This window comes from Tursiops truncatus, chromosome X, assembly GCF_011762595.2.
Source record: "Tursiops truncatus isolate mTurTru1 chromosome X, mTurTru1.mat.Y, whole genome shotgun sequence".
Taxonomy (NCBI): domain Eukaryota; kingdom Metazoa; phylum Chordata; class Mammalia; order Artiodactyla; family Delphinidae; genus Tursiops; species Tursiops truncatus.
The window spans coordinates 71,009,897-71,029,099 of NC_047055.1; the positions used below are offsets into that span (position 1 = coordinate 71,009,897).

The 19,203-nt window shown below is 43.1% G+C and overlaps 1 protein-coding gene across 5 annotated transcripts in view; it reads right to left on the bottom strand.

Moving 5' to 3' along the window:
* ARHGEF9 (Cdc42 guanine nucleotide exchange factor 9) overlaps positions 1-19,203 on the bottom strand; it is a 204,772-nt gene that overhangs the window by 169,446 nt on the left and 16,123 nt on the right. For 3 of the 5 annotated variants that reach the window (XM_073799672.1, XM_033849558.2, XM_073799669.1), the window contains exon 2: positions 6,389-6,568. In XM_073799672.1, coding sequence (XP_073655773.1) covers positions 6,389-6,568 — 180 coding nt within the window. Of the gene's footprint in view, positions 1-6,388; positions 6,569-6,662; positions 6,741-14,236; positions 16,110-19,203 lie in introns of those variants that run through there. The other 2 variants (XM_073799670.1, XM_073799671.1) reach the window with 2 other exon arrangements.

Genomic DNA, 19,203 nt, shown 5'->3' on the forward strand with positions numbered 1-19,203 from the left:
CAGGGCAAGGGATAGTAGAAGGGGCAAGCAGCAAATGAATCCAATACCACAGGAAGGAAGAGACTGAGGAAAAAGTTTCTTGGGAGAATAAAGACTTAGAAGGGCCACTGTGCATACGGAGGAAGTCAGAGTGAAACACACATGCCCCGGACCAGACGCATGCTCAGAAAAAGGCTGAGCAGATTGTAGGCTTGCACTTCTGGAGAATCTGCAGGTTCCATGAAATCAGGAGAGTAGGAGAAGAAGACTAAGGCAGAGCTGTGGGCAGTCTGGATTAGTGTTGAAGGAATGCCCCAGCTCTGAGCCAAGTTGCAAAGACCAGGATAGTAGTTTCTTTGTTTTGGCTCCAAGTATCTAAAAGCAATCCCTGTCAGGTCACTGGCTGACCAATGACATAATGGAATAGAGATTTCCATTACCACACATGACAAAGAAGGCAGTCTTTGCAAAAAAAAAAACAAAAGATTTGGAAAAGTCACTAAACAAATGGACAACTGTATCCCTCAACAAACAACAGCAAAAAACTCTGGGGAAGGAGGAGAATCTTATTTCCAGAGTTATCACACTATAATATTCAAAATGCCCAGTTTTCAACACAAAATTACAAGGCATACAAAGAAACAGGACATTATGGCCCATTCATAGGAAAACAGTAAACTGACAGAAACCATACCTGAAGAAGTCTAGACATTGTACTTACTAGACAAAGACTTTAAATCACCTGTCTAAAGTAAGATTCAGGAGGCCTGGGTTCAAGTACTAGCTTTGTCACTAATTCCCTACATGAGTGAGAAAGTCAATTGCATTCTCTGAGCCCATGTTTCCTCAGGATTTATAAAATGAAGAAATTAGGATGAGCAGTGGTCACAAGCTGGGGTTACAATTTAGCCTGCTGATATGTTCAGTTTATTCTTCACAGTGTTTCTTTTAAAAATGTGAATTACTGGTCAACATTTCAAAAATATGAATAAAATCCAATTCCTGGCTTTTCTTGAAAAATCTGGAAGATCTGAGTTCACTGGACTTCCCTACTTCCTATAACCTATCCCACCAATGAGAACCATCCAAGTCACTTTTGCTCCCTTTATATAGGGCATAGATTTCCCAGCTGGATACAGGCTCCCACTTAACCCTGGTACCAGACTGCTTTACTCATGTAAGTTACCTGCCTGGCCCTGTAAACATCTAAGTCAGCTACTCCTGGCCAAGATGGGTCTTTCCAGCTGTAAATCTATTGTGAGTAGGGTTTCATACAGGTGAAAAACTTTCCCCAAGTGCAAACAAAAATAGACACTATATAATTAAAAGCCAAGTAACACTCTGGAGCAGTGGGTTTCTCTATGAACAGTACAGGTTTAATTTCTGTTACATCTAATCTGTACAACTGTAAGGAATGATGGTAATGACCTGATTAGCTCATCCTTTCATCTCCTGCATCCATGTAGTCCAGAAACCAGGGAAATCTAGAATTTGAAGAAACAAGGACAATATGTTCTGATGGCATCTGAGTAGGCTCTTTATTTTCTGAACAAACCCATATCTTGTCCCTCAGGCCTCACCTACCACTGACAATAGCAGGTTGTCATGTATTCTGTACAGAGCCTGCCCTCAAGTGGGTAGTAAACTGTCCCCAGGCCATGGCCCAAAGTCAGAGCAAAGGCCAATTTTTACATGGTGATAAAAGAAATGGACCTGGGGCTTCCCTGGTGGTGCAGTGGTTGAGAGTCCGCCTGCCGATGCAGGGGACACAGGTTCGTGCCCCAGTCTGGGAAGATCCTACATGCAGCGGAGCGGCTGGGCCCGTGAGCCATGGCCACTGAGCCTGCTTGTCCGGAGCCTGTGCTCCACAGCGGGAGAGGCCACAACAGTGAGAGGCCCGCATACCGCAAAAAAAAAAAAAAAGAAATGGACCTGAATGATTTGGAGTTAGGGCCAGCATGCGAAAGGAGGGCCACCACAGGGATGGGATTTTCTACTTAGAGACACAATCATATCCCAGCAGTCTGCTCTCAGCTCCCAAAGGGGAAACTGGCCCAGGAAAGCAGCTGAAGATGTCAACAGTTAGATGTGAGGACTAATATTCAGCAAGCTGTAATTCACTTAACCTGACCATTTGCTGGGAAGGTAAATCAACTCCTGTATTGCTCCTGTGAAGTCATATTCCCAGTACAGAAGAAAGAGACTTTCAGAACACACACAATACATGTATATACATACAGAATGAAATTCTGAACAACAGGAGAGGCAGATATTTGACTGAATAGAAGATACATAAACCCAGCAATTTCTTGTACAGTAACCAAAGTGGTATCACACTTCCTATTTACAGGTATCCAGCATACCTCAGGTTACAAAGGATTTTTAAAAGACTTAATTATCCCCATTTTACAAGGAGGAAAACTGGGCTTCAAAGATGTACAGGAAGCTGCTCAAGCTGCATACTCAGCAGACTGAGGCAAGAATCTGGGTTTCTCAGATTCCACATTGGTTTTAAACCTGATTAACAACAGGTATGGCTAGCTTGGATAGAACAGCATTAAGCACCCTGGATTATCCATCCTAGGGCTGGGATGTTCACACAGCAATGAGTCTTCCAGATAGGAAATGGAGATGCTCCACTATGTCAGCGACCAATTTGGTCCAGTGATCCACAAAGGTGTCCGGTTGGTATAGAGTTAGGAGGAAAGTCTTTTCTTTGCCATTATACTTTCATGTTATATGTCAAATAACCTAAGGATGATATTCTCAAGGAGCTACTGAATCTTAGCTCAGGATGAGTCTGGATAAACAAGGGAACTATACAACATATAGGTACAGCCTCTCAGGAAACCACCTATCTACCTACCAATAACATCAGTACTAATGAAGATTCAACAGTTCAGTGTGACTCATCGCTATGTCTTACCTAGACATTGTCAGAGCTTGAATAGATTCTAGAGAATGCTTCAGAGGTGAAGGAGAAACTAAAAGCAAATTATCATATGTCAAATGTTGTAGAGAGCCAAATTAGAACTCAGGTCTCTCATTTTCTAATATATCTAGCACTGCCTGCACAATACCATTCTATCCTCAACCAAAATCAGTGTAGAAGAATGGAAATAGCAATTCTACTTTTAAATATCTACTAGAAAAGCCTACATAACTTCCATCATTCAGTTCCTTGAGGAACACACAATCTTACCAGAAATGTAAACCTACACATAAATGCTCATTCATGAGAACTGAAAGGTCTAACTTGGAGTCAATTTTCACATCATTCATGCAACAGTTTAACCCCATTTCTTTTTACTGGTGACACCACAACAGCTGGCCACTAAGGTTGCATGGTACTCTCCTTTAGAGATCTGAAGACCATTCAACTATTACTTAAAAAAAAAAAAGGTTTGCAATGATCAAATGTTCGTTCTGAATACAATCTGAGGCAACATGGAATGCTATCTTAGTTCCTCAAAGAATAAACACTGGTAAAATAGAATAGAATAGAATAGAATATTGGAGCTGGTATAATAGAATATTGGAGCTCTAACTTATGATTTAGGCTCTGTCATTAATGCTCCTGGTCTACTGTCACAGTCCTCAGTCTCGATATGTGTTATCTAATAGAGCGACTAGCCACATATGGCTAATGAACACTTGAAATGTGACCAGTATGAATTGAGATGTGTATAGAAACACATCAGATTTCAAAGACTTAGTAAAATATATTATTAAAAAATTTATAGTGATAATATATTATATTTTATCATAATATTTTAGATATATTAGGTTAAGTAAAATACATTAAATTAATTTCACTGTATCTTTTTAACTTTTTTTTAGTGTGGCTACTAGAAATTTTTAAATTATATTTGAGATTTGCATTTGTAGCTCACATTATATTTCTTTTTTAAAAAATATTTATTTATTTATTTATTTTATTTGGCTGTGTGGATCTTAGTTGCGGCATGCAGGATCTTCATTGTGGCATGTGGGATCTTTAGTTGCAGCATGAGGGCTCTTAGCTGCAGCAAGTGGGATCTAATTCCATGACCAGAGATCGAACCCAGGCCCCTGAATTGGTAGCACAGAGTCTTAACCACTGGACCACCAGGGAAGTCCCTCACATTATATTTCTATTGGACTGTACTGGCCTAGGCCAAATCGTTCTCAACATCAAAGACTGTGATTTAACTAGCCTAGAGCCTGGGTTTTAGTGTTTGTTGTTTTTTGTTTTTTTTTTTTAAGATTCCAAGTGAATTATTTCATTGTGAAGCCAGGATTGAGAACCACTAGGCTAGACTCTATACTATGCATGCCTGGCCCAGCCAGTGGTCTTCTCAAAGGTCAGCTTCAGCCCATCCAACAGGCTGCTTGGGCTGTGTGCTTGGAAAAACACTCCTCCTGGACTTGGATGTAGGAAAATCAATGCCAGTTCATTGATATTCTGAAGGTTGATTCTGTCATTCACCTCCTGGGGTCATTCTGCCTTGCTCAATATTTTGTCCCACCCCTTGAATTACAGTTTATTATAAAAATGACATTTCACTATAGGTGAAATACACGCAGATGTGGGTGATTTTGTCACTGGGTGCAGTTTAATCCTTCTTTTAAAGGGAGGGCCGTCAGCCTAAGACACACAAGCTGTCTGTGTACGGGGCCCCTTGTTAGTTCCAAAGGCCCATGGTTATTGATGTGTTCTTTCTAACTACCCCTGGGACCAGTTCATCAACTAACAAAGCTGAGCTTGGACACACAGCATGTGGAAACTCTGATGGAAGACTCCATATAGGTAGAGGAGAAAGGACTGGATATTTCATTAAGAAATTCTCAGGATAGAGGGGATGAGAGGCTATTTTGTCTACTTCCTTGCTTCTGAGCAGTGCCCTCACCTAAATTGCTCTAACTGGATAACAGTGCTTCCTACATTTGCAGCCCTCCAAGGAAGGAGGCCTCTTTCAACCACTATGACCAGCCTTCATACATAGACCTTATTGGAGTTAATAAGGTGGAGGTGGTGGTGGTGATGATGAGGATAATGATAATGATAAAGCAAGTTACCATTTGCTAAGTACCCACTATGTGCCAAGCACTGTGTCGGATTCTTTACTCACATAGTGATCTCATTTAATCCTCATAAAAAGTCTCCTATTCCTATTTTTCAGATGAGGAAATAAGGCTCAGGAAAGATAAAAGTCTTGCCAAAAGCCACAGAGCTAGGAGGTAGTAAAGCTGAAACTGCATCTGCATCTCAGATTATCTGATTCCAAATGCCCTGCTCCTTCCTTCATGTCACACTTCTATCCTTCTTATCCTGAGACCCTTCTCCAAGGGCCCAAGGGCCCAAGCCACTCTGATCTTTTGTTTGGGGTCAGGACTTCAGTCTTATATTACAAAAGAAACTAACAAAAGATGATAGGCTGTGGTAAGGATGGTCATAAGACATCCTGATGTGGCTTTGGTACTTGTATTGCCACAAATCTGTTTTAATGTACATTATTTAATTCACTGTGATATCCCCTGTCATGAAAGAATTGCCAACACCATTTTGCATATGGGGAAAATCAGAGCTCACAATTGCCAAACAACTGATTCTAGCTCATAACTCCAAGGATGGCCAAGAGCTGGAACACCAGGCCAATGTTCTTTCCCCATTAGCATCCTGCTAATGGGTGACCCAGAGGAAGTGGAAACTGCTAAGGAGCCCCTTCCCAAGAGCCCCTTCTTTTAACGGCCAGGTTTTTCATGGTACAATGTCAAAGGGGCCAAGGACTTGCCAGCACTATCAAGCTGCCTGCTTCCCACCCTGGACACATCTTAGTTCCCAGCCACCTTGCAAAAAGTAAGATTTGCAATGAGTAAACTCCAACCCCTGGGAGGGTAGAGAGCCCAGACGCTTACATTCACAGCTGTAGACAATCATAAGACAACACGCAGGGGTGTTCACACTTCCCTAAATGAGAGAAAGGAGGCAAAGGAAGCAGAGAGGAGTGGGGAGGGGAGAAAGAGGGTGGGAAGAGATCTATAAAAAGAAAGGATTAAAAAAAGAGGAGGCAAGGAAAAGAAAGAAAACAGAAAAGAGAGAGAAGAAAGGTAAAATTTCACAGCAATATAGAGTTAAAAGCATCTTCAAAACCATCAAGGCAAAAAGGGAAGTGATTTGTGCAAAGTCACAGTGGGTAGAAGGTGGGAGGCAGGAGGTGGGGATTGTTAAAATAAACAAGATAAAAAAGTCTCAAAACTAGAAGGGCAAAGATTAAAGGAAGCCCGGGCCCTGGGTAGGTGACCAAACACATGGGGAAAAATGTGAGGAGTCACAAGAAGGGGAAGGAGGAGAACAAGGGCTGGTGAAGGGGAGGCCAGGGGCAAGTAGCCAAGGAGACAGGAGAGGAGAGTGAAGGCTGACACTCACCCTCACAAAGCTGGCAGGAAACCATCCCTCCTCATCGTCGATCTGGCCCCACCACCAATCCTTGTTGGAAGCATCCAAGACTTTGATGACGTCGCCAGCCTTAAATGCCAACTCCCGGTTGGCCATGGTGACGTGATCCCATACTGCCTCAGCACTAACGATGGAATCTCCAGTGATCAGCTTAGGAGACAAAATAAGAATGTGTTCAGTCCACACGTCTAGCTACCTTACTTGCCCCCCTCCCCAAATCTCTACTACTTATGGAAAAACTCACATATTAGTGATGAAGGGTAGGGTGATGGAGATGACATTGGGAGAGCAAGCTCCACTGGACTACAAGACAAATAATACTATCAACTCTCCATTAGCCAGTGGGTAGAATGACCCAGAATGTGTATATGGACTACACAGACCTCATGATTTTATCCCTACTCAAGATCTCCTTCCCTAGAGAAGAAAAAGCTCCAATCCATTCTCCTTGGTACTTCGAGGCAGCCCTGGAGCTGGAATGGGCAGAGAGTCTGAAACCAATGGCTAAAATGAGGCTCGAGCATATTTGCTATAAATTCTCTGTGCTCCTCCCCCTTTCTTCTTCTTCTTTGGAACTGTCCAATTGAGAGTTGGTGATACATTATTTAATCCTACTGTACCCCACCCTCAGGAGTTACAGACCACAGCATTCCTCACATATAATGGACCCCAGTCCTGCAGCCTCCTGTTCTCACCCACACATGATGCTATCCAGAGAGGTCATGTGTTCATAGGTATGAAAGAATATGGCGTTCTGTGATGCCTTGCTCCCAAGAAACTCGACATTGTCACAGATTCACTCAGTGATATAAACAACCACCCTGTAAGATACACAGGGAATCTAGGTTGACTTCTACATCTGATAGATGGCAAAACTGAACCATAAGCAAGTTAAGGGGTAAGCTCAGTTTCAGTCAGCAAGGCAGGGGCTATGCACAGAGCCTAACCTTGGTCCTTAGAATTTGTGGCCAGCAGGACTTGGCTCCACATAGCGCCAGGCAGACATCTATGCCACTGCCACATAAACATACACACACATATGTTCATGACACTTGTCTATGCACAGTGATGAGGATGGGTGTTGGGGAATAGTTAGTTTCTCTCTGGCTACCATCCTGACCACTGTGTTATGTATTCTTCTTTTTCCCCTAACTGGTTCCAGCCTGTATGGGTCATCAATCTTTCTGGCATTTGGAGGAACAATTTCCAGAATAGAGAACATATGTCCTGTCAGGCAAAGGACTCAAACATTCCCTCCCCAGAACTGAATTGCTGAACATGTCCTCTAGAAGTCATCTTTTCCATTAGCCTACTTTGAGGAAGGACCCCAAGGCAATTATGGCTCCACAAGACTGAAGTCAAAACAATTTAAAGATAACAGAGACAGAATATGGAACATGCATCCTCTCACACAGGTCTGCCTTCCAACATACCAGCCAGAGAATACCCCTATGGTCATGATATTAATGCATAACACATCACACACAGGAGAAAACACACACACTGATCTTTTGACTTAGTTAGGGCATTCTGTTGGTTAGCTTCTGCATGAGGCATCCTTCATTGCTCAGGGGTCTAGCCATTGTGCCTTCTATAGAAGGCATAGAGGGAGCTCCTCAGCTTGGATGTAAAAGAGATTTCAAATAGGACCTTTTGTAATAACACATTTAAAGTACCTCATGCTTTACTGTTCACAAAGTGTTTTCACATCTACTGCATCACTTGATCCTTACTGAATGAGCTGGATCTATTACCCATATTTTAAAGATAAGGAAACTGAGGCTCAGAGTGGTGGCCTGGTCCTTTGGCCAATCACACATGTAATAAATTATGGAGCTCAGTCTTCTGACTGTATATGCACTAATACCTATCATGCCATACTACCAATGTTTACTAATAAGCTAAAATGAACTCACAGAACTCCATTCATAATATCATAAACAAGATGGCTCCATTCTTCAACCCCAAAGAAAGAGACTTGGACAGCCACCTTCAGTTACTGGTGCCCCTGACTAAGAGGAGATTTATTTATATGTTGAATTTGCTTTCTTCCAATTACACTAAAAGTCAATATCTTCTTGTTCTGGCCTCAGTGGAGAAGAAGAATTGCTGGTCACTGACCTCAATAAAATAAGTATTTACAGAGAAGTCTCCCCTGTCCTGCCAAAGATGGGTACCAACAGGGTGCTGCTAGAGCTCGATAAGCACATACAGGCCCAACTCAGAGCACCATGAGGGCTTATAGTCTAAAGATATATCATTGACTTTTTATCAAGGGTCAAAGAGTGATCTTGGCATCACTTACCAATGCTCTTCTCAGGACTCTATCTGTGATGCTGTTTGAATTACCCTAGTCCCAGTTCTGGCTGATTCCACTGCCTGTATTTTTTCTACAGTGCAGTCTTCTTTTGAGAGACTCCATGCTTGGATTCTCCCAGCAGCACTTGGCTCATTCTTGTCCCCATTTAGTCCAGTTGACATGCCTGGGTACTCAGGTCACAAAGTCCAGCTATGCCCTGGACAAGGCCAATCCCTGGATAGGACCCAGTGGCCACAAACCAACTGGCAAGCCTGTTGTCACTGCCTACTTGGAATCAACGACAGAACTAGGCAGCACTTCAAAGATCATCACCCTTAATCCCTCATTTTATAGATCAGGTATAATATAGCAGGAGTGACTTGCCTAAGGTCACAAGATGGCCAGCCTAGTGAACCATTTTTTCCCCAACATAACACCATAGATAGAGAAGGTGGAAAAAGAACACTTGGATTTAAGACCTTGCTAAAGAAGGGATGATAAAGATGATAATATTAGCTAATATAGAGCACTAAATATATGTAAGGCACTATTCTAAGCACTTTACACACATCAACTCATTTAATCCTCACAGCAACCCTTTGAGGAAACACTATTATTATCCCTATCCTACAGACGAGGGAACTGAAGCTCTGAGAGATTAAATAATTTGCCCAAATTCAAACAGCCAATAAGTACTTAAGTCATAATTCAAATGCAGGCACAGTCTGGCTCTTATAGAGCCTCTGCTCTTATAAACTATGCTGCCTCTGAGTCTCACTTTCTTCATCTGTTAAGTGAGGATAATTCTACACCCCCACCTGATTCACAAGCTGTAAGACACTGAACCAAGAGTTGACAGATGTGTGTGCAGATAATGAGAGAAGGGCAATCCAGAAGTGGCTCGTAGCTGTATAGGGCTCCTGTGTTCTCTAGTCACAAATGCAAGCAGGAATAAGGGAATGTTCTTCCCTATCTTCTGAGATGTTTTAAGTTTGGGCTGCTGGAAATTGGTTTTAAATCTCCCCTTTGTATACAGGATTGACTTTTAACTTGCTACAATTTTTCATAAATATGACTTTGCTCATCCATTTTCCACCCAACACTCATTGAGTGCATTCCCACTGTGTGCAGGGATCTGCTTACTGTGATTCAGCCACAGTCCTTACCTGAAGATCAAGGGCCCTTTGGGTACCAACAGTGAATGCCCTTCAAGCAGTATGCAAAGGTGGTTAAGGGCAAGCAAATCTAGCTTCCATTCTGGGCTTTGCTACTTTAGAAAGTAACAGTGACAATGGGAGGTGAAGAGTACAAGAGGAGCCACATAAATAAACCAAAATGGAACTGTCAGCATGTAAGGAGTACAATATCACAAAAGCCATGGATGAGACTTTCAAGCTATACAACCCTTGGTTTCAGTTTCTTCATGTGCAAAATGGGGATATTAATACCTGCCTCACAGGCAGAATTGTAGAGAAGGTGAACTGAGTTCTGGATGTATAGTGCCTCATACAGTGCCTGGTATACTCTGGCCTAGTACAAGACTTCAGAGGAAGGATCATGTGTGGCTATTGGACTCTAAAACAGTTTTATGGGGCACTGAAATAGGCCTTAAAGAAGAGATATGGGAACATATATATATGTATAACTGATTCACTTTGTTATAAAGCAGAAACTAACATACCATTGTAAAGCAGTTATACCCCAATAAAGATGATAAAAAAAAAAGAATGGGTAGGATTGTTACAGAGTAGGGAACAAGAAAGGCATGTGAGGCAGAGTAAAGTGTCAAAGGTGAAGGCTATGGGAAATTTGATGGTAAGTATGTAGTGGAGTTGGAAAGGGCTGGGAAGAGTGGGATTGAACGGCAGCTAGAAAGATGGATTGGAGACCTGTTTGAAGGTATTTAGATCTCCTTTGAGTAAAAGGAGGAGGCCAAAGTTGATTTGGCAGAGGGAGTGCAATCCTAAGTGTGATCATTAAGGCATGAGGGTAAGTTATGAGGAAATGTTGGTTTTGGAAGGGGAGAAGAGATGATAAGTTTTCTCTTTGATATGCTGAATGTTGGGGGCCAGCAGGACATGCAGGTAGATTTGAAGTTCAAGAGAGATCAAGGGAGATAGTTATACAGGTTTGGGAGTCAATGGCCCAGAAGAAATTGTAGAAACCAAGGAAGTTTGCCCTGGAAGAAAGTGCTAAGAAAGAAGGCCAGAAACGTAGGAAAACAATAATGGGAAGCAAGGAAGAGAAGAGGAGCCAGAGAAACAAACCAAAATGGAGCTGTCAGAACATAGTTAGGATACCAAGGGGTGCAATCTCATAAAAATCAAGGACAAGAGTTTCGAGTAGCAGGAGCTGATCAAATTATCAAATCGTACAGAGCTACCTATAAGAGGAAGAAAGCCAAGAAAAGTCCATTTGGGAGTGGCTATATCAAGACTTAAGTTCTTTATTTCTTGTTTATAACTGGTTTATTCACCCCCCCCCAAATTCCTAATTTCCCAACTATCCCAACTTCTTCATCTTGCAAGCCCAACAAAAAGCCAGAAGGTGGTACTGGGTTACTCCAGCAACGTACCCAAATAGCTCTTGGCCTTGGGACAGTGCTGATGTGACTTCTAAAATAATTCCCAATCCTCAGGGCATTTCGAGTACAGGACTAAATATAGGTTGGTTCTTGCTCAGACTTACCAGTGAGTGGGACATACAGTGTTCTGCATCCCCAAACCAAAGACAATTTTGGACATGAATAAGAAGATAAAGGGGGGAAGAGTCATAATATTGATATAATTCTTAAAGAAGGAATGATATCGGGCTTCCCTGGTGGTGCAGTGGTTGAGAGTCTGCCTGCCAATGCAGGGGACACGGGTTCGTGCCCCAGTCCGGGAAGATCCCACATGCCGCGGAGCAGCTAGGCCCGTGAGCCATGGCCGCTGAGCCTGTGCTCCGCAACGGGAGAGACCACAACAGTTGAGAGGCCCGCGTACCGCAAAAAAAAAAAAAAAAAAAGAAGAAGGAATGATATCCAATTCGTTTTTATCTATATTTCCCAGGAATTCTAATTTCAAATATTCTATCCCATTGTCCTACCCATGTGCCCTGACTTTTAACCTGGAAATATGATCACTGTACCCTGTAGGCATTGGGAGTTTGATCTCTTAGGCTGGTCTCTGATAAACAATGAGGAATGTGCCTACAGCTAACTTGGAGTGTCCAGTGGGCCCTTTCAGGAGGAAGGAAAGAAGGCAAGGAAGAAGGGAGGAAGAAAGTAAAACAGGGAGAAAGAAAGGGAAGGAGGGAGAAAGAGAAACTTACACTTGTTGCAAACATATGCCAGGCATTGGGTAAGAGACTTTCTTTTGTGATCTTAGTCTCTATGGCTCTCCAAGGTAAGCATTAACATCCCCATTTTTACTGAAGATAACCTGTGATATTACCAAGTAGCCCACAGTTACCCAGTTAGTAGGTGGTAGAGCAGATTTGAATCTCTAGCTGAGCTTATTGTATAGCTTTGCTTTTGCCCATCCCCAACGCTACCTGCCAAGATAGCAGGGAGAGAGGTCTCCCAGCTGGTTTCTCTCTCCAGGGAGACCAGCCCACCCTGTAAATGACCTAAAGCAGTAGTTCTCAATCCTCTAGAAAGCTTGTTAAAACACAGATTGCTAGGCCCCATGAGTCTCTTATTCAGTAGGTCTGAAATGGGGCTTGAGAACTTGCATTTCAGACAAGTTCCCAGGGGATGCCTACGATGCTGGTTCAGGAATCACACTTGGTGAACCACTGCCCTAGAGAATCTTTCTAGCCTAGGCTTTAGCCATGCCTCTCCTGATGCCTCATTCTCCCAAGGATCCCCATGCCACCCCCACAGGTTGGGCTCCCTGCCTGTCTAGGAGGCATTCCTCAGTGGTTGGTATGTCTGAGAATGGGTATTTTGGGTCATGTAAGGAGGATTCCCAACGCCAGGCCTTGCCAACACAGAAATAAAGCCCTCACCAGTTTTCCAGAGCTGTACCACTTGCCTTCCCCTCCATATTCTTGCCCTCTAGCTGAGCAATACCACCCCCAAAATAGTTGTTTAATTAGCCTGGGTGGCTGCCAGAAATACTAGAATTTTAATGGCAAGAAATAGAAGAGGGAAAGGTTAAAGAAAGTGTTGTTCAGAATAGCATATGTTCCAGTTGCCATGAAAGTAGCTGAGCCAGGCCTGCATTTTGAGAAGCTTCACAAGGGGACAAGGAGGAGTATGAAGGAGTTTTGCCTTTCTGTAAGGTTTTCTCAGTTGGTACCTGCCCCCATCCTCTCAGAAGGTCCCCTCCCTCAACAGCTAGGCATGGACAAGAGCAAGATTCCTTCCTTTGTTCCCTTTAAGCACATCTAAAATAGGCTGGGATTTTATTCTCTCTCCTGAATAAACTAGATGTCCTTTTCATATGGCCTTGTAAACAGACTCTGGTTATCTTGCCCAAAGTGTTCAAGGACAACAATCTCACCCACTTCTGGAAAGATGTAAAGCAGACTGTTCCAACAACAGCGGGGAGGTACCAAAAGACTGGCTACTGGAGGAAGTTCTGCCAGTAACTCATTGAATCACCTTGGATAGGTCCATTTACCTGTCTCAGTTTCTTTATCCATCAAGCTACAGACTTGAATCAAATAGATGACTTCTGAAGTCCTTTCCAGCCCTGGCTTTCTATTGAGGGTAACACTTGAGCTTTGCAGAGGACAGGAATTTCATTATTGCAGCTTATTTCTTCTCACCCATCTTTGTGCTTGCCAGTATGCTTTCTTTGCTCTCCACTCAGGAAAATGAGAACTTGGCACTGACTAGTCCCTTCTTGAATATAACTCACTCAGGCATTGTTAGTGACACATTAAAGCACAGGCCACTCAGACTGGCTGGGAAAACTGAGGAATGGGTTTCCCACTTTAGCCCTTGACTGCCCTATTCAAAAGTCAATGGGGACATTTACTCTTTGTTCTCTCCATGTAGCTCCTCAGATAAATCATCTTTCTCATGACATTGGCTCTTAGTACCTCCAGTTCCATATTTCCCACTACCTGTTCCACATTTCCCTGGGGGCCTGCTACTGCCTCCAATAAAACATATGTAAAACTCATAATAAGGCCTCATTCCCCTCCTTCCTCATTTTTCCCATTTCTGATAACTTTTCTGGGTGTGCTGTTTCTTTCTTCTACATGTATCTCTCTCAGATAAAACCCTTTATCTTCTATTTCAATGCCTTATCCTAGGTCTGGCCCTTATCACCTCAAGTTGCCTCCCAACTGGCCTTCCTGCTACTCACAGGTCTCTTTCCTCCTCAAGCTACTCAATAATTGTACTTCACAAAACTTCTTTGCTGGTGCCACTATCCATGCTCAAGAAGCCTCAAGAACTCTCTACTGTCAATCTCTCAAAATTCTCCTTAATTTAGCCCCATCTATGGATCCAATCCTTGTCTTGAACCTGGCAGGGACCTTCCACTCTAGTCAAACTGAGTCTCTTGCAGGAAGATAACTCCTACCTCTGTGCCTCTGATTCAGCCATTCCCTTGGCCATGGTTAAGTGTAGGGACACTGGAGCTATGCTGCCTCTTCCTTGCCGTAGGATCTTGGCCCACCTGCTCCTTAATCCTGTCTCTGATGACTCCAGCCTGTATTTTCTCTCCCTTGACTCTTTCACTAATTTCTACCTAGGATAAGAAGAAGATATTAGACAATGTGGAGTTATTCAAGTTATCAACCAGGGTGTTATTCTCCAGACTGTACACTTGTGAACAGTAAATCTAAAACATCTGCTTAATCTTTAATGAACAACATTGTTTTTAGCCTCTAAAGTTCTATGACCAGAGCCCTAAAACCAGGCAAGCTCAGAGGAAGAACACAGCAACAGAGTGAGCATTTCTGTTCAGGTTGCAAAATACTCTATGGGGCCAAAGAAATTGTTTGCATAACATGTACCAGGTGGCCTATAGGCCAATCCATTGCCGGTAGGATTTATGACCAGGCGGCTTCTGGGGTGGGCTGGTTTTTGCTGAAGATCTTCGCAGATGCTCAGTGGTCATCAGGGAAAGAAGAAGAGATGTCAGGTAAGAAAAAACAACATGAATTAAAAAAAAAAATCATAAGGATTGCTTTTTTTTTCCCTGTGACTTAATAGTTCACACTTAGCTAGTTTCAGCTTTAATCAGGGTATTGCTATCACCCATAACTAAATAATTTCATTTCTGAGCAGAATAGTTAATGCATTTAAGTGATGATGGCTCTAAATGCACTAAAAGGAAATATGCAAATACTGTCACTTTTCATGATATGATCATCTTTTTCCTAGTTTGGGCATGTGATTTGTGAGTCATTAAGCGTTGGCTTTCTTCAATATCTCATTGTACCATCCATTTTTCATTTTAATAAAATGAAGGTTGGCTTTAGCCACACCTGGGAAACATGAACCCCAGCTAGGCTGGCTTGATTTGAAAGGTGATCGTAGATGCAGGTCGCTCAGCAAGAGCAAGACAGACCACCTCATCCAGACGCCAATATGTCACAAGCCAACTCACACCTGTCAGCCACTAAAAGCTTGGGAAACCCAGGCAAGCATCTTAAGATATGAAGCCATCCAGGACATTTTGTCATTCATCACAGACTAATAACAAAGGATAACACCTCTTTCTAAACCTCTTCCAAGAGAAGTTACAAAGTGATCTCAGCTATAACGGTGACCAAACATATGAGGTAAGGGAAGTTGCTTGTTTGGTGTAGACCTTAGCAATGGACTTTTCTGGTATGAAACTTCAGCCACTAGCTCAACCTAATGGGCCCAGGAGTTTCTGAAGTAAGACCCAGCTGCTGCCCCAAAGTTCATGACGTTAAGAGTTTGGTCTTGTTGAAGGAATAAGTCCTTTAGAGAAAATGCAGCCAACTGGGCCAAGTATTGCACAGATCAGAGAGAAGAAATGTTTCCAGACCACCAACCATGATACTGTTGGCTGGAGAAGTCTCCCATACCAGAATAGTTCCCAACCTGATAAGCATCAGCTTGCACCTTCAAAGCATCTTGGGAATAAAAGTTAGTCAAGCTGTTTTGGGTTATTTTGGCACTATTCAGGTGCCTCTGATTCATTACACCAGTTTGATTTGTGGTCCCCAGACCCTCTGCTCAGAATCACCCCAGCATTTTTAACAAGGAGCCCAAGTGATTCTAAATCATATATCATACTGAGACCAAGAGTCTTTTAAACTTTCTAGAGCCAGAGTTTGAAGTACAAGAATTTCCTGTTACTGCACTGGCCCATTCAGAAGAAACCAGAATCTCTGAAACTCTGTCTCCTGGCTTCTCCTTCTTGTGTCAGCTTCCAGGCAGGCTAAGGAATTATAACAGTTTGTCTAGGAGGATTTTCCCTGTCTGCTTCAAGAGACTATCTGCACCTGCACACCCCCTCCCACCCCCATCCTGACCTTCAACACTGAGGCCCCCAATGGCCCTAATGGAAAATACTTGCAGCATCTCTCTACACTACAATCTAGAAACAATTTCTTAGAGCTGTGTTCAATCTACCCAAGTCAGCTCCCAATATTTTAAGAGACAAATTATTAGCAAAAAAATTGACTCAGCAATGTACTCTCCATGAGTTGAGTCAGAAGCAATTCATCCCAAGCTGGAGGTTACTCTGACCCCAGTCTGTCTCTGCCTTGAGTCAGACTAGGCCATATCTCCAAAATATTCCTGCTCTGGGCATCATGCCCTTCTTGGACTTGCTGTGGGTACTAAGTTCCAGCCACCCATTTGGGTCTCTTGTTGCCTTCATACCTTGAAAGATGGCCAGGGCAAGCCTAGGGGATAGGAAGAGGGCTCAAAAAGCCCCAAATGCCTGAGGTGACCTAGACCCATCTTGGGCCCTGCACCTGGGTTCTTGAATTTCTTTATGTGATTCAACGGGGACCAGCCCTGGGAGCCTTAAATTTCTTTGGACTGTGACTTGAAGGCCAGCCTTGGCGTTCCTCCAAGGGGTGGGGGTGGGGCTCCTCTAGGTTTACAGAAGGGTAGGAGGAGGGGGCTAGAACTACATGAAGAATCTGTCCTCCGTGCCTCCCACATGTATAGTTCTATACTCATCAACACCACAGCCAGAGGGTGGGTGGGCAAGGCAGAGAGAAGAAGGGAAAGTAATTTTTTATCCATTTGACAGATGTCGTGTTAAAATCTTGTAGGGGAAGGAGGACTGTAGGTGGGGGGAGGAGCAGTGGAGGAGATAGGTTGGAACTAATAGTTCTAATGTTGTATTAAATGTGGCCATCTGGTCTAAGGTGATGAGAACAGGAACAGCATTTAGTAAGGCGCACTGTGACATGCTCCTATATCTGGAGAAGAGAGAGGAAAAATAAACATATTTCAATCAACTTAAACCACCTTGAAGTCTACTGAGCATGCCCACCCAGGACACAGGCTTGCAAAGGCTCTAGCCTTGGCAGGCATTCCAAGGAGAATGTAATTGTCTCCTGGGGAGTCCTTATGGCCCAAAAGAGAAATCTGCATTTAAACAGTCCATCAGAAAGTGAAAGATGGTTTCCAGTAGCTTATTGATTTCCCTCTTCTCCTTTGCTCCCTGAAAGAGAAAAGACATTGGCCAAGGCATTTAGCAGTGTTTCTGGTCCTTATCAGGAGCATTTCCTGTTCAGGGGTGGGTCATGTTTCTCCTGACAAAGTCTAGCATATTCCTGGGTTCCCAGCAGACATGAAAAATGGTGGATGAGCAGGAGTGGTCAGTGAGCATTCACTAGATCAGGCCACAGGGGACTCAAATTAGCTGAGCTGGCTCCCCTTCACACTGTGTCCTTAAAGACTACGGAAAGAGGGATGCAACATCTAAACCTAGGCTGCCAAAGAGGACACATGAGAAGCACAATCAGACCCACCCTCAGGGCCCAGGAAGGATAGCATCCGGTTTGTGTCTGCAGGAAAAGTGATTGTGCTTATAACAAAAGAACTTCAAGTAGGTCAGGCAGGCTTATATAAGAGATCCTCTGCTTGTCTGGGCTAGGTGGAGGAGGTGGGGGTGAAGAAGGGAAGGGACCCAGGGAAGCTGACTGAGGGATAAAGCATCCAGTAAGATGCTAGGGCTTGAACCAACTCTTCTTGACTCTGTCTCGGGCTCAAAAGCCTGAAAGAGTAGATTATTATACTCAGAGAAGGCCAGGATTGGAGACTCCCAAGAGCTAGCACACCTAGTTCAGTCCAACATTTTACAGATAAGAAAACTGAGGCTCTAGTAAGAGGAAGTTACCTAATGTGTCAAGTTAGTCAGCAGCAGAGCCAAGATTAGAAAATAAGCCTACAGTCTTTTAGAAGGACAGTTGTCAATTGTTTTGATTAAAAATTGTCAATTGGTTAAAAAAATAAACACCTACCCCAGTATCTAAGTGCTACTAAAGTAGTATGTGTTTTACAAAAAATCTCCACAAAAAATAGAAATTAAATGATGAGATTAACTATTTAATATATAAAGAACTTCTAATATTTTCTCCATGAGCTTCATTTTGGAAATCAGTTTTAGACATTTTCTGGTGCTCTTTCCTCCCTCTGCTCTACAGATGTCACCCCTTGAATACTACATCCAGCACCTGCCTCACGCTCCTCTCAGGGCCCCAAACAAATCTGACCCTCCCTGGAAATGAAGGGGTAAGAACACCTCAGTATGAAGGCTAGGTGGAGACACTTCCAGTATCACCAAATGTCTTTGCTAAGGAATCTGAATTTCAAATTTATACTAAAATGAAATGCTAGTGAAAAAAGTGGGATGGGAAGAATGGGCTCCAGGCTTGGCTTGATTGCTGACTTGCAGTATTGAACTTAAGCAGATATAACTCCTCCCTGAGCTAGTTGGGCTAGGTTATCTCAAATGGAAAGTTAGGGTTGTCTTTGACAGATGCTGCTGCCTTGCTTCTAAAAGCAGGTTTTGTCAAGAGACAGAAGGGAGTTGAAGGAGACATGGAAACAAGGAAGGCAGAAGAGGGAGGGGGTGGGATAAGAAAGGTCAGAAGACAAAACTTGACTATTTCAAATTTTTGTCATTGGCTACCTCTACCCAGAATAGAACTCTAGTACAGTAATGGCCTTTGGGTTCCACTGCCAGAAGGAAGAATACTGCTTTCTCCACACAGTTCAGGCCACTGGGTTCAAGCCACCTAAAGCAGCTTCCAGAAAAGAGTAAGCAGCACCCCTACCATGTGCTAAACACATTATAGTTCTAGGTTGTTTTCATATTCAATTCACATTCATAAGCTCACTAGATCCTCCCAGCAACTCTGGGAGGTAAGAAGAGTAGGGATGAGACCTCGTTTTAAAGATGAAGAAACAGGATTGGACAAAGGAAGTCCCTCAGGTAACGCAGGAGCAGAGGCCAGAAGAGAACCCAAATCTTCCGACTCACAGTCCAATATTTTTCTAATAATAAAAAATGGCTATAATTTACTGAGTGCTTAGTGTGTATCAAAG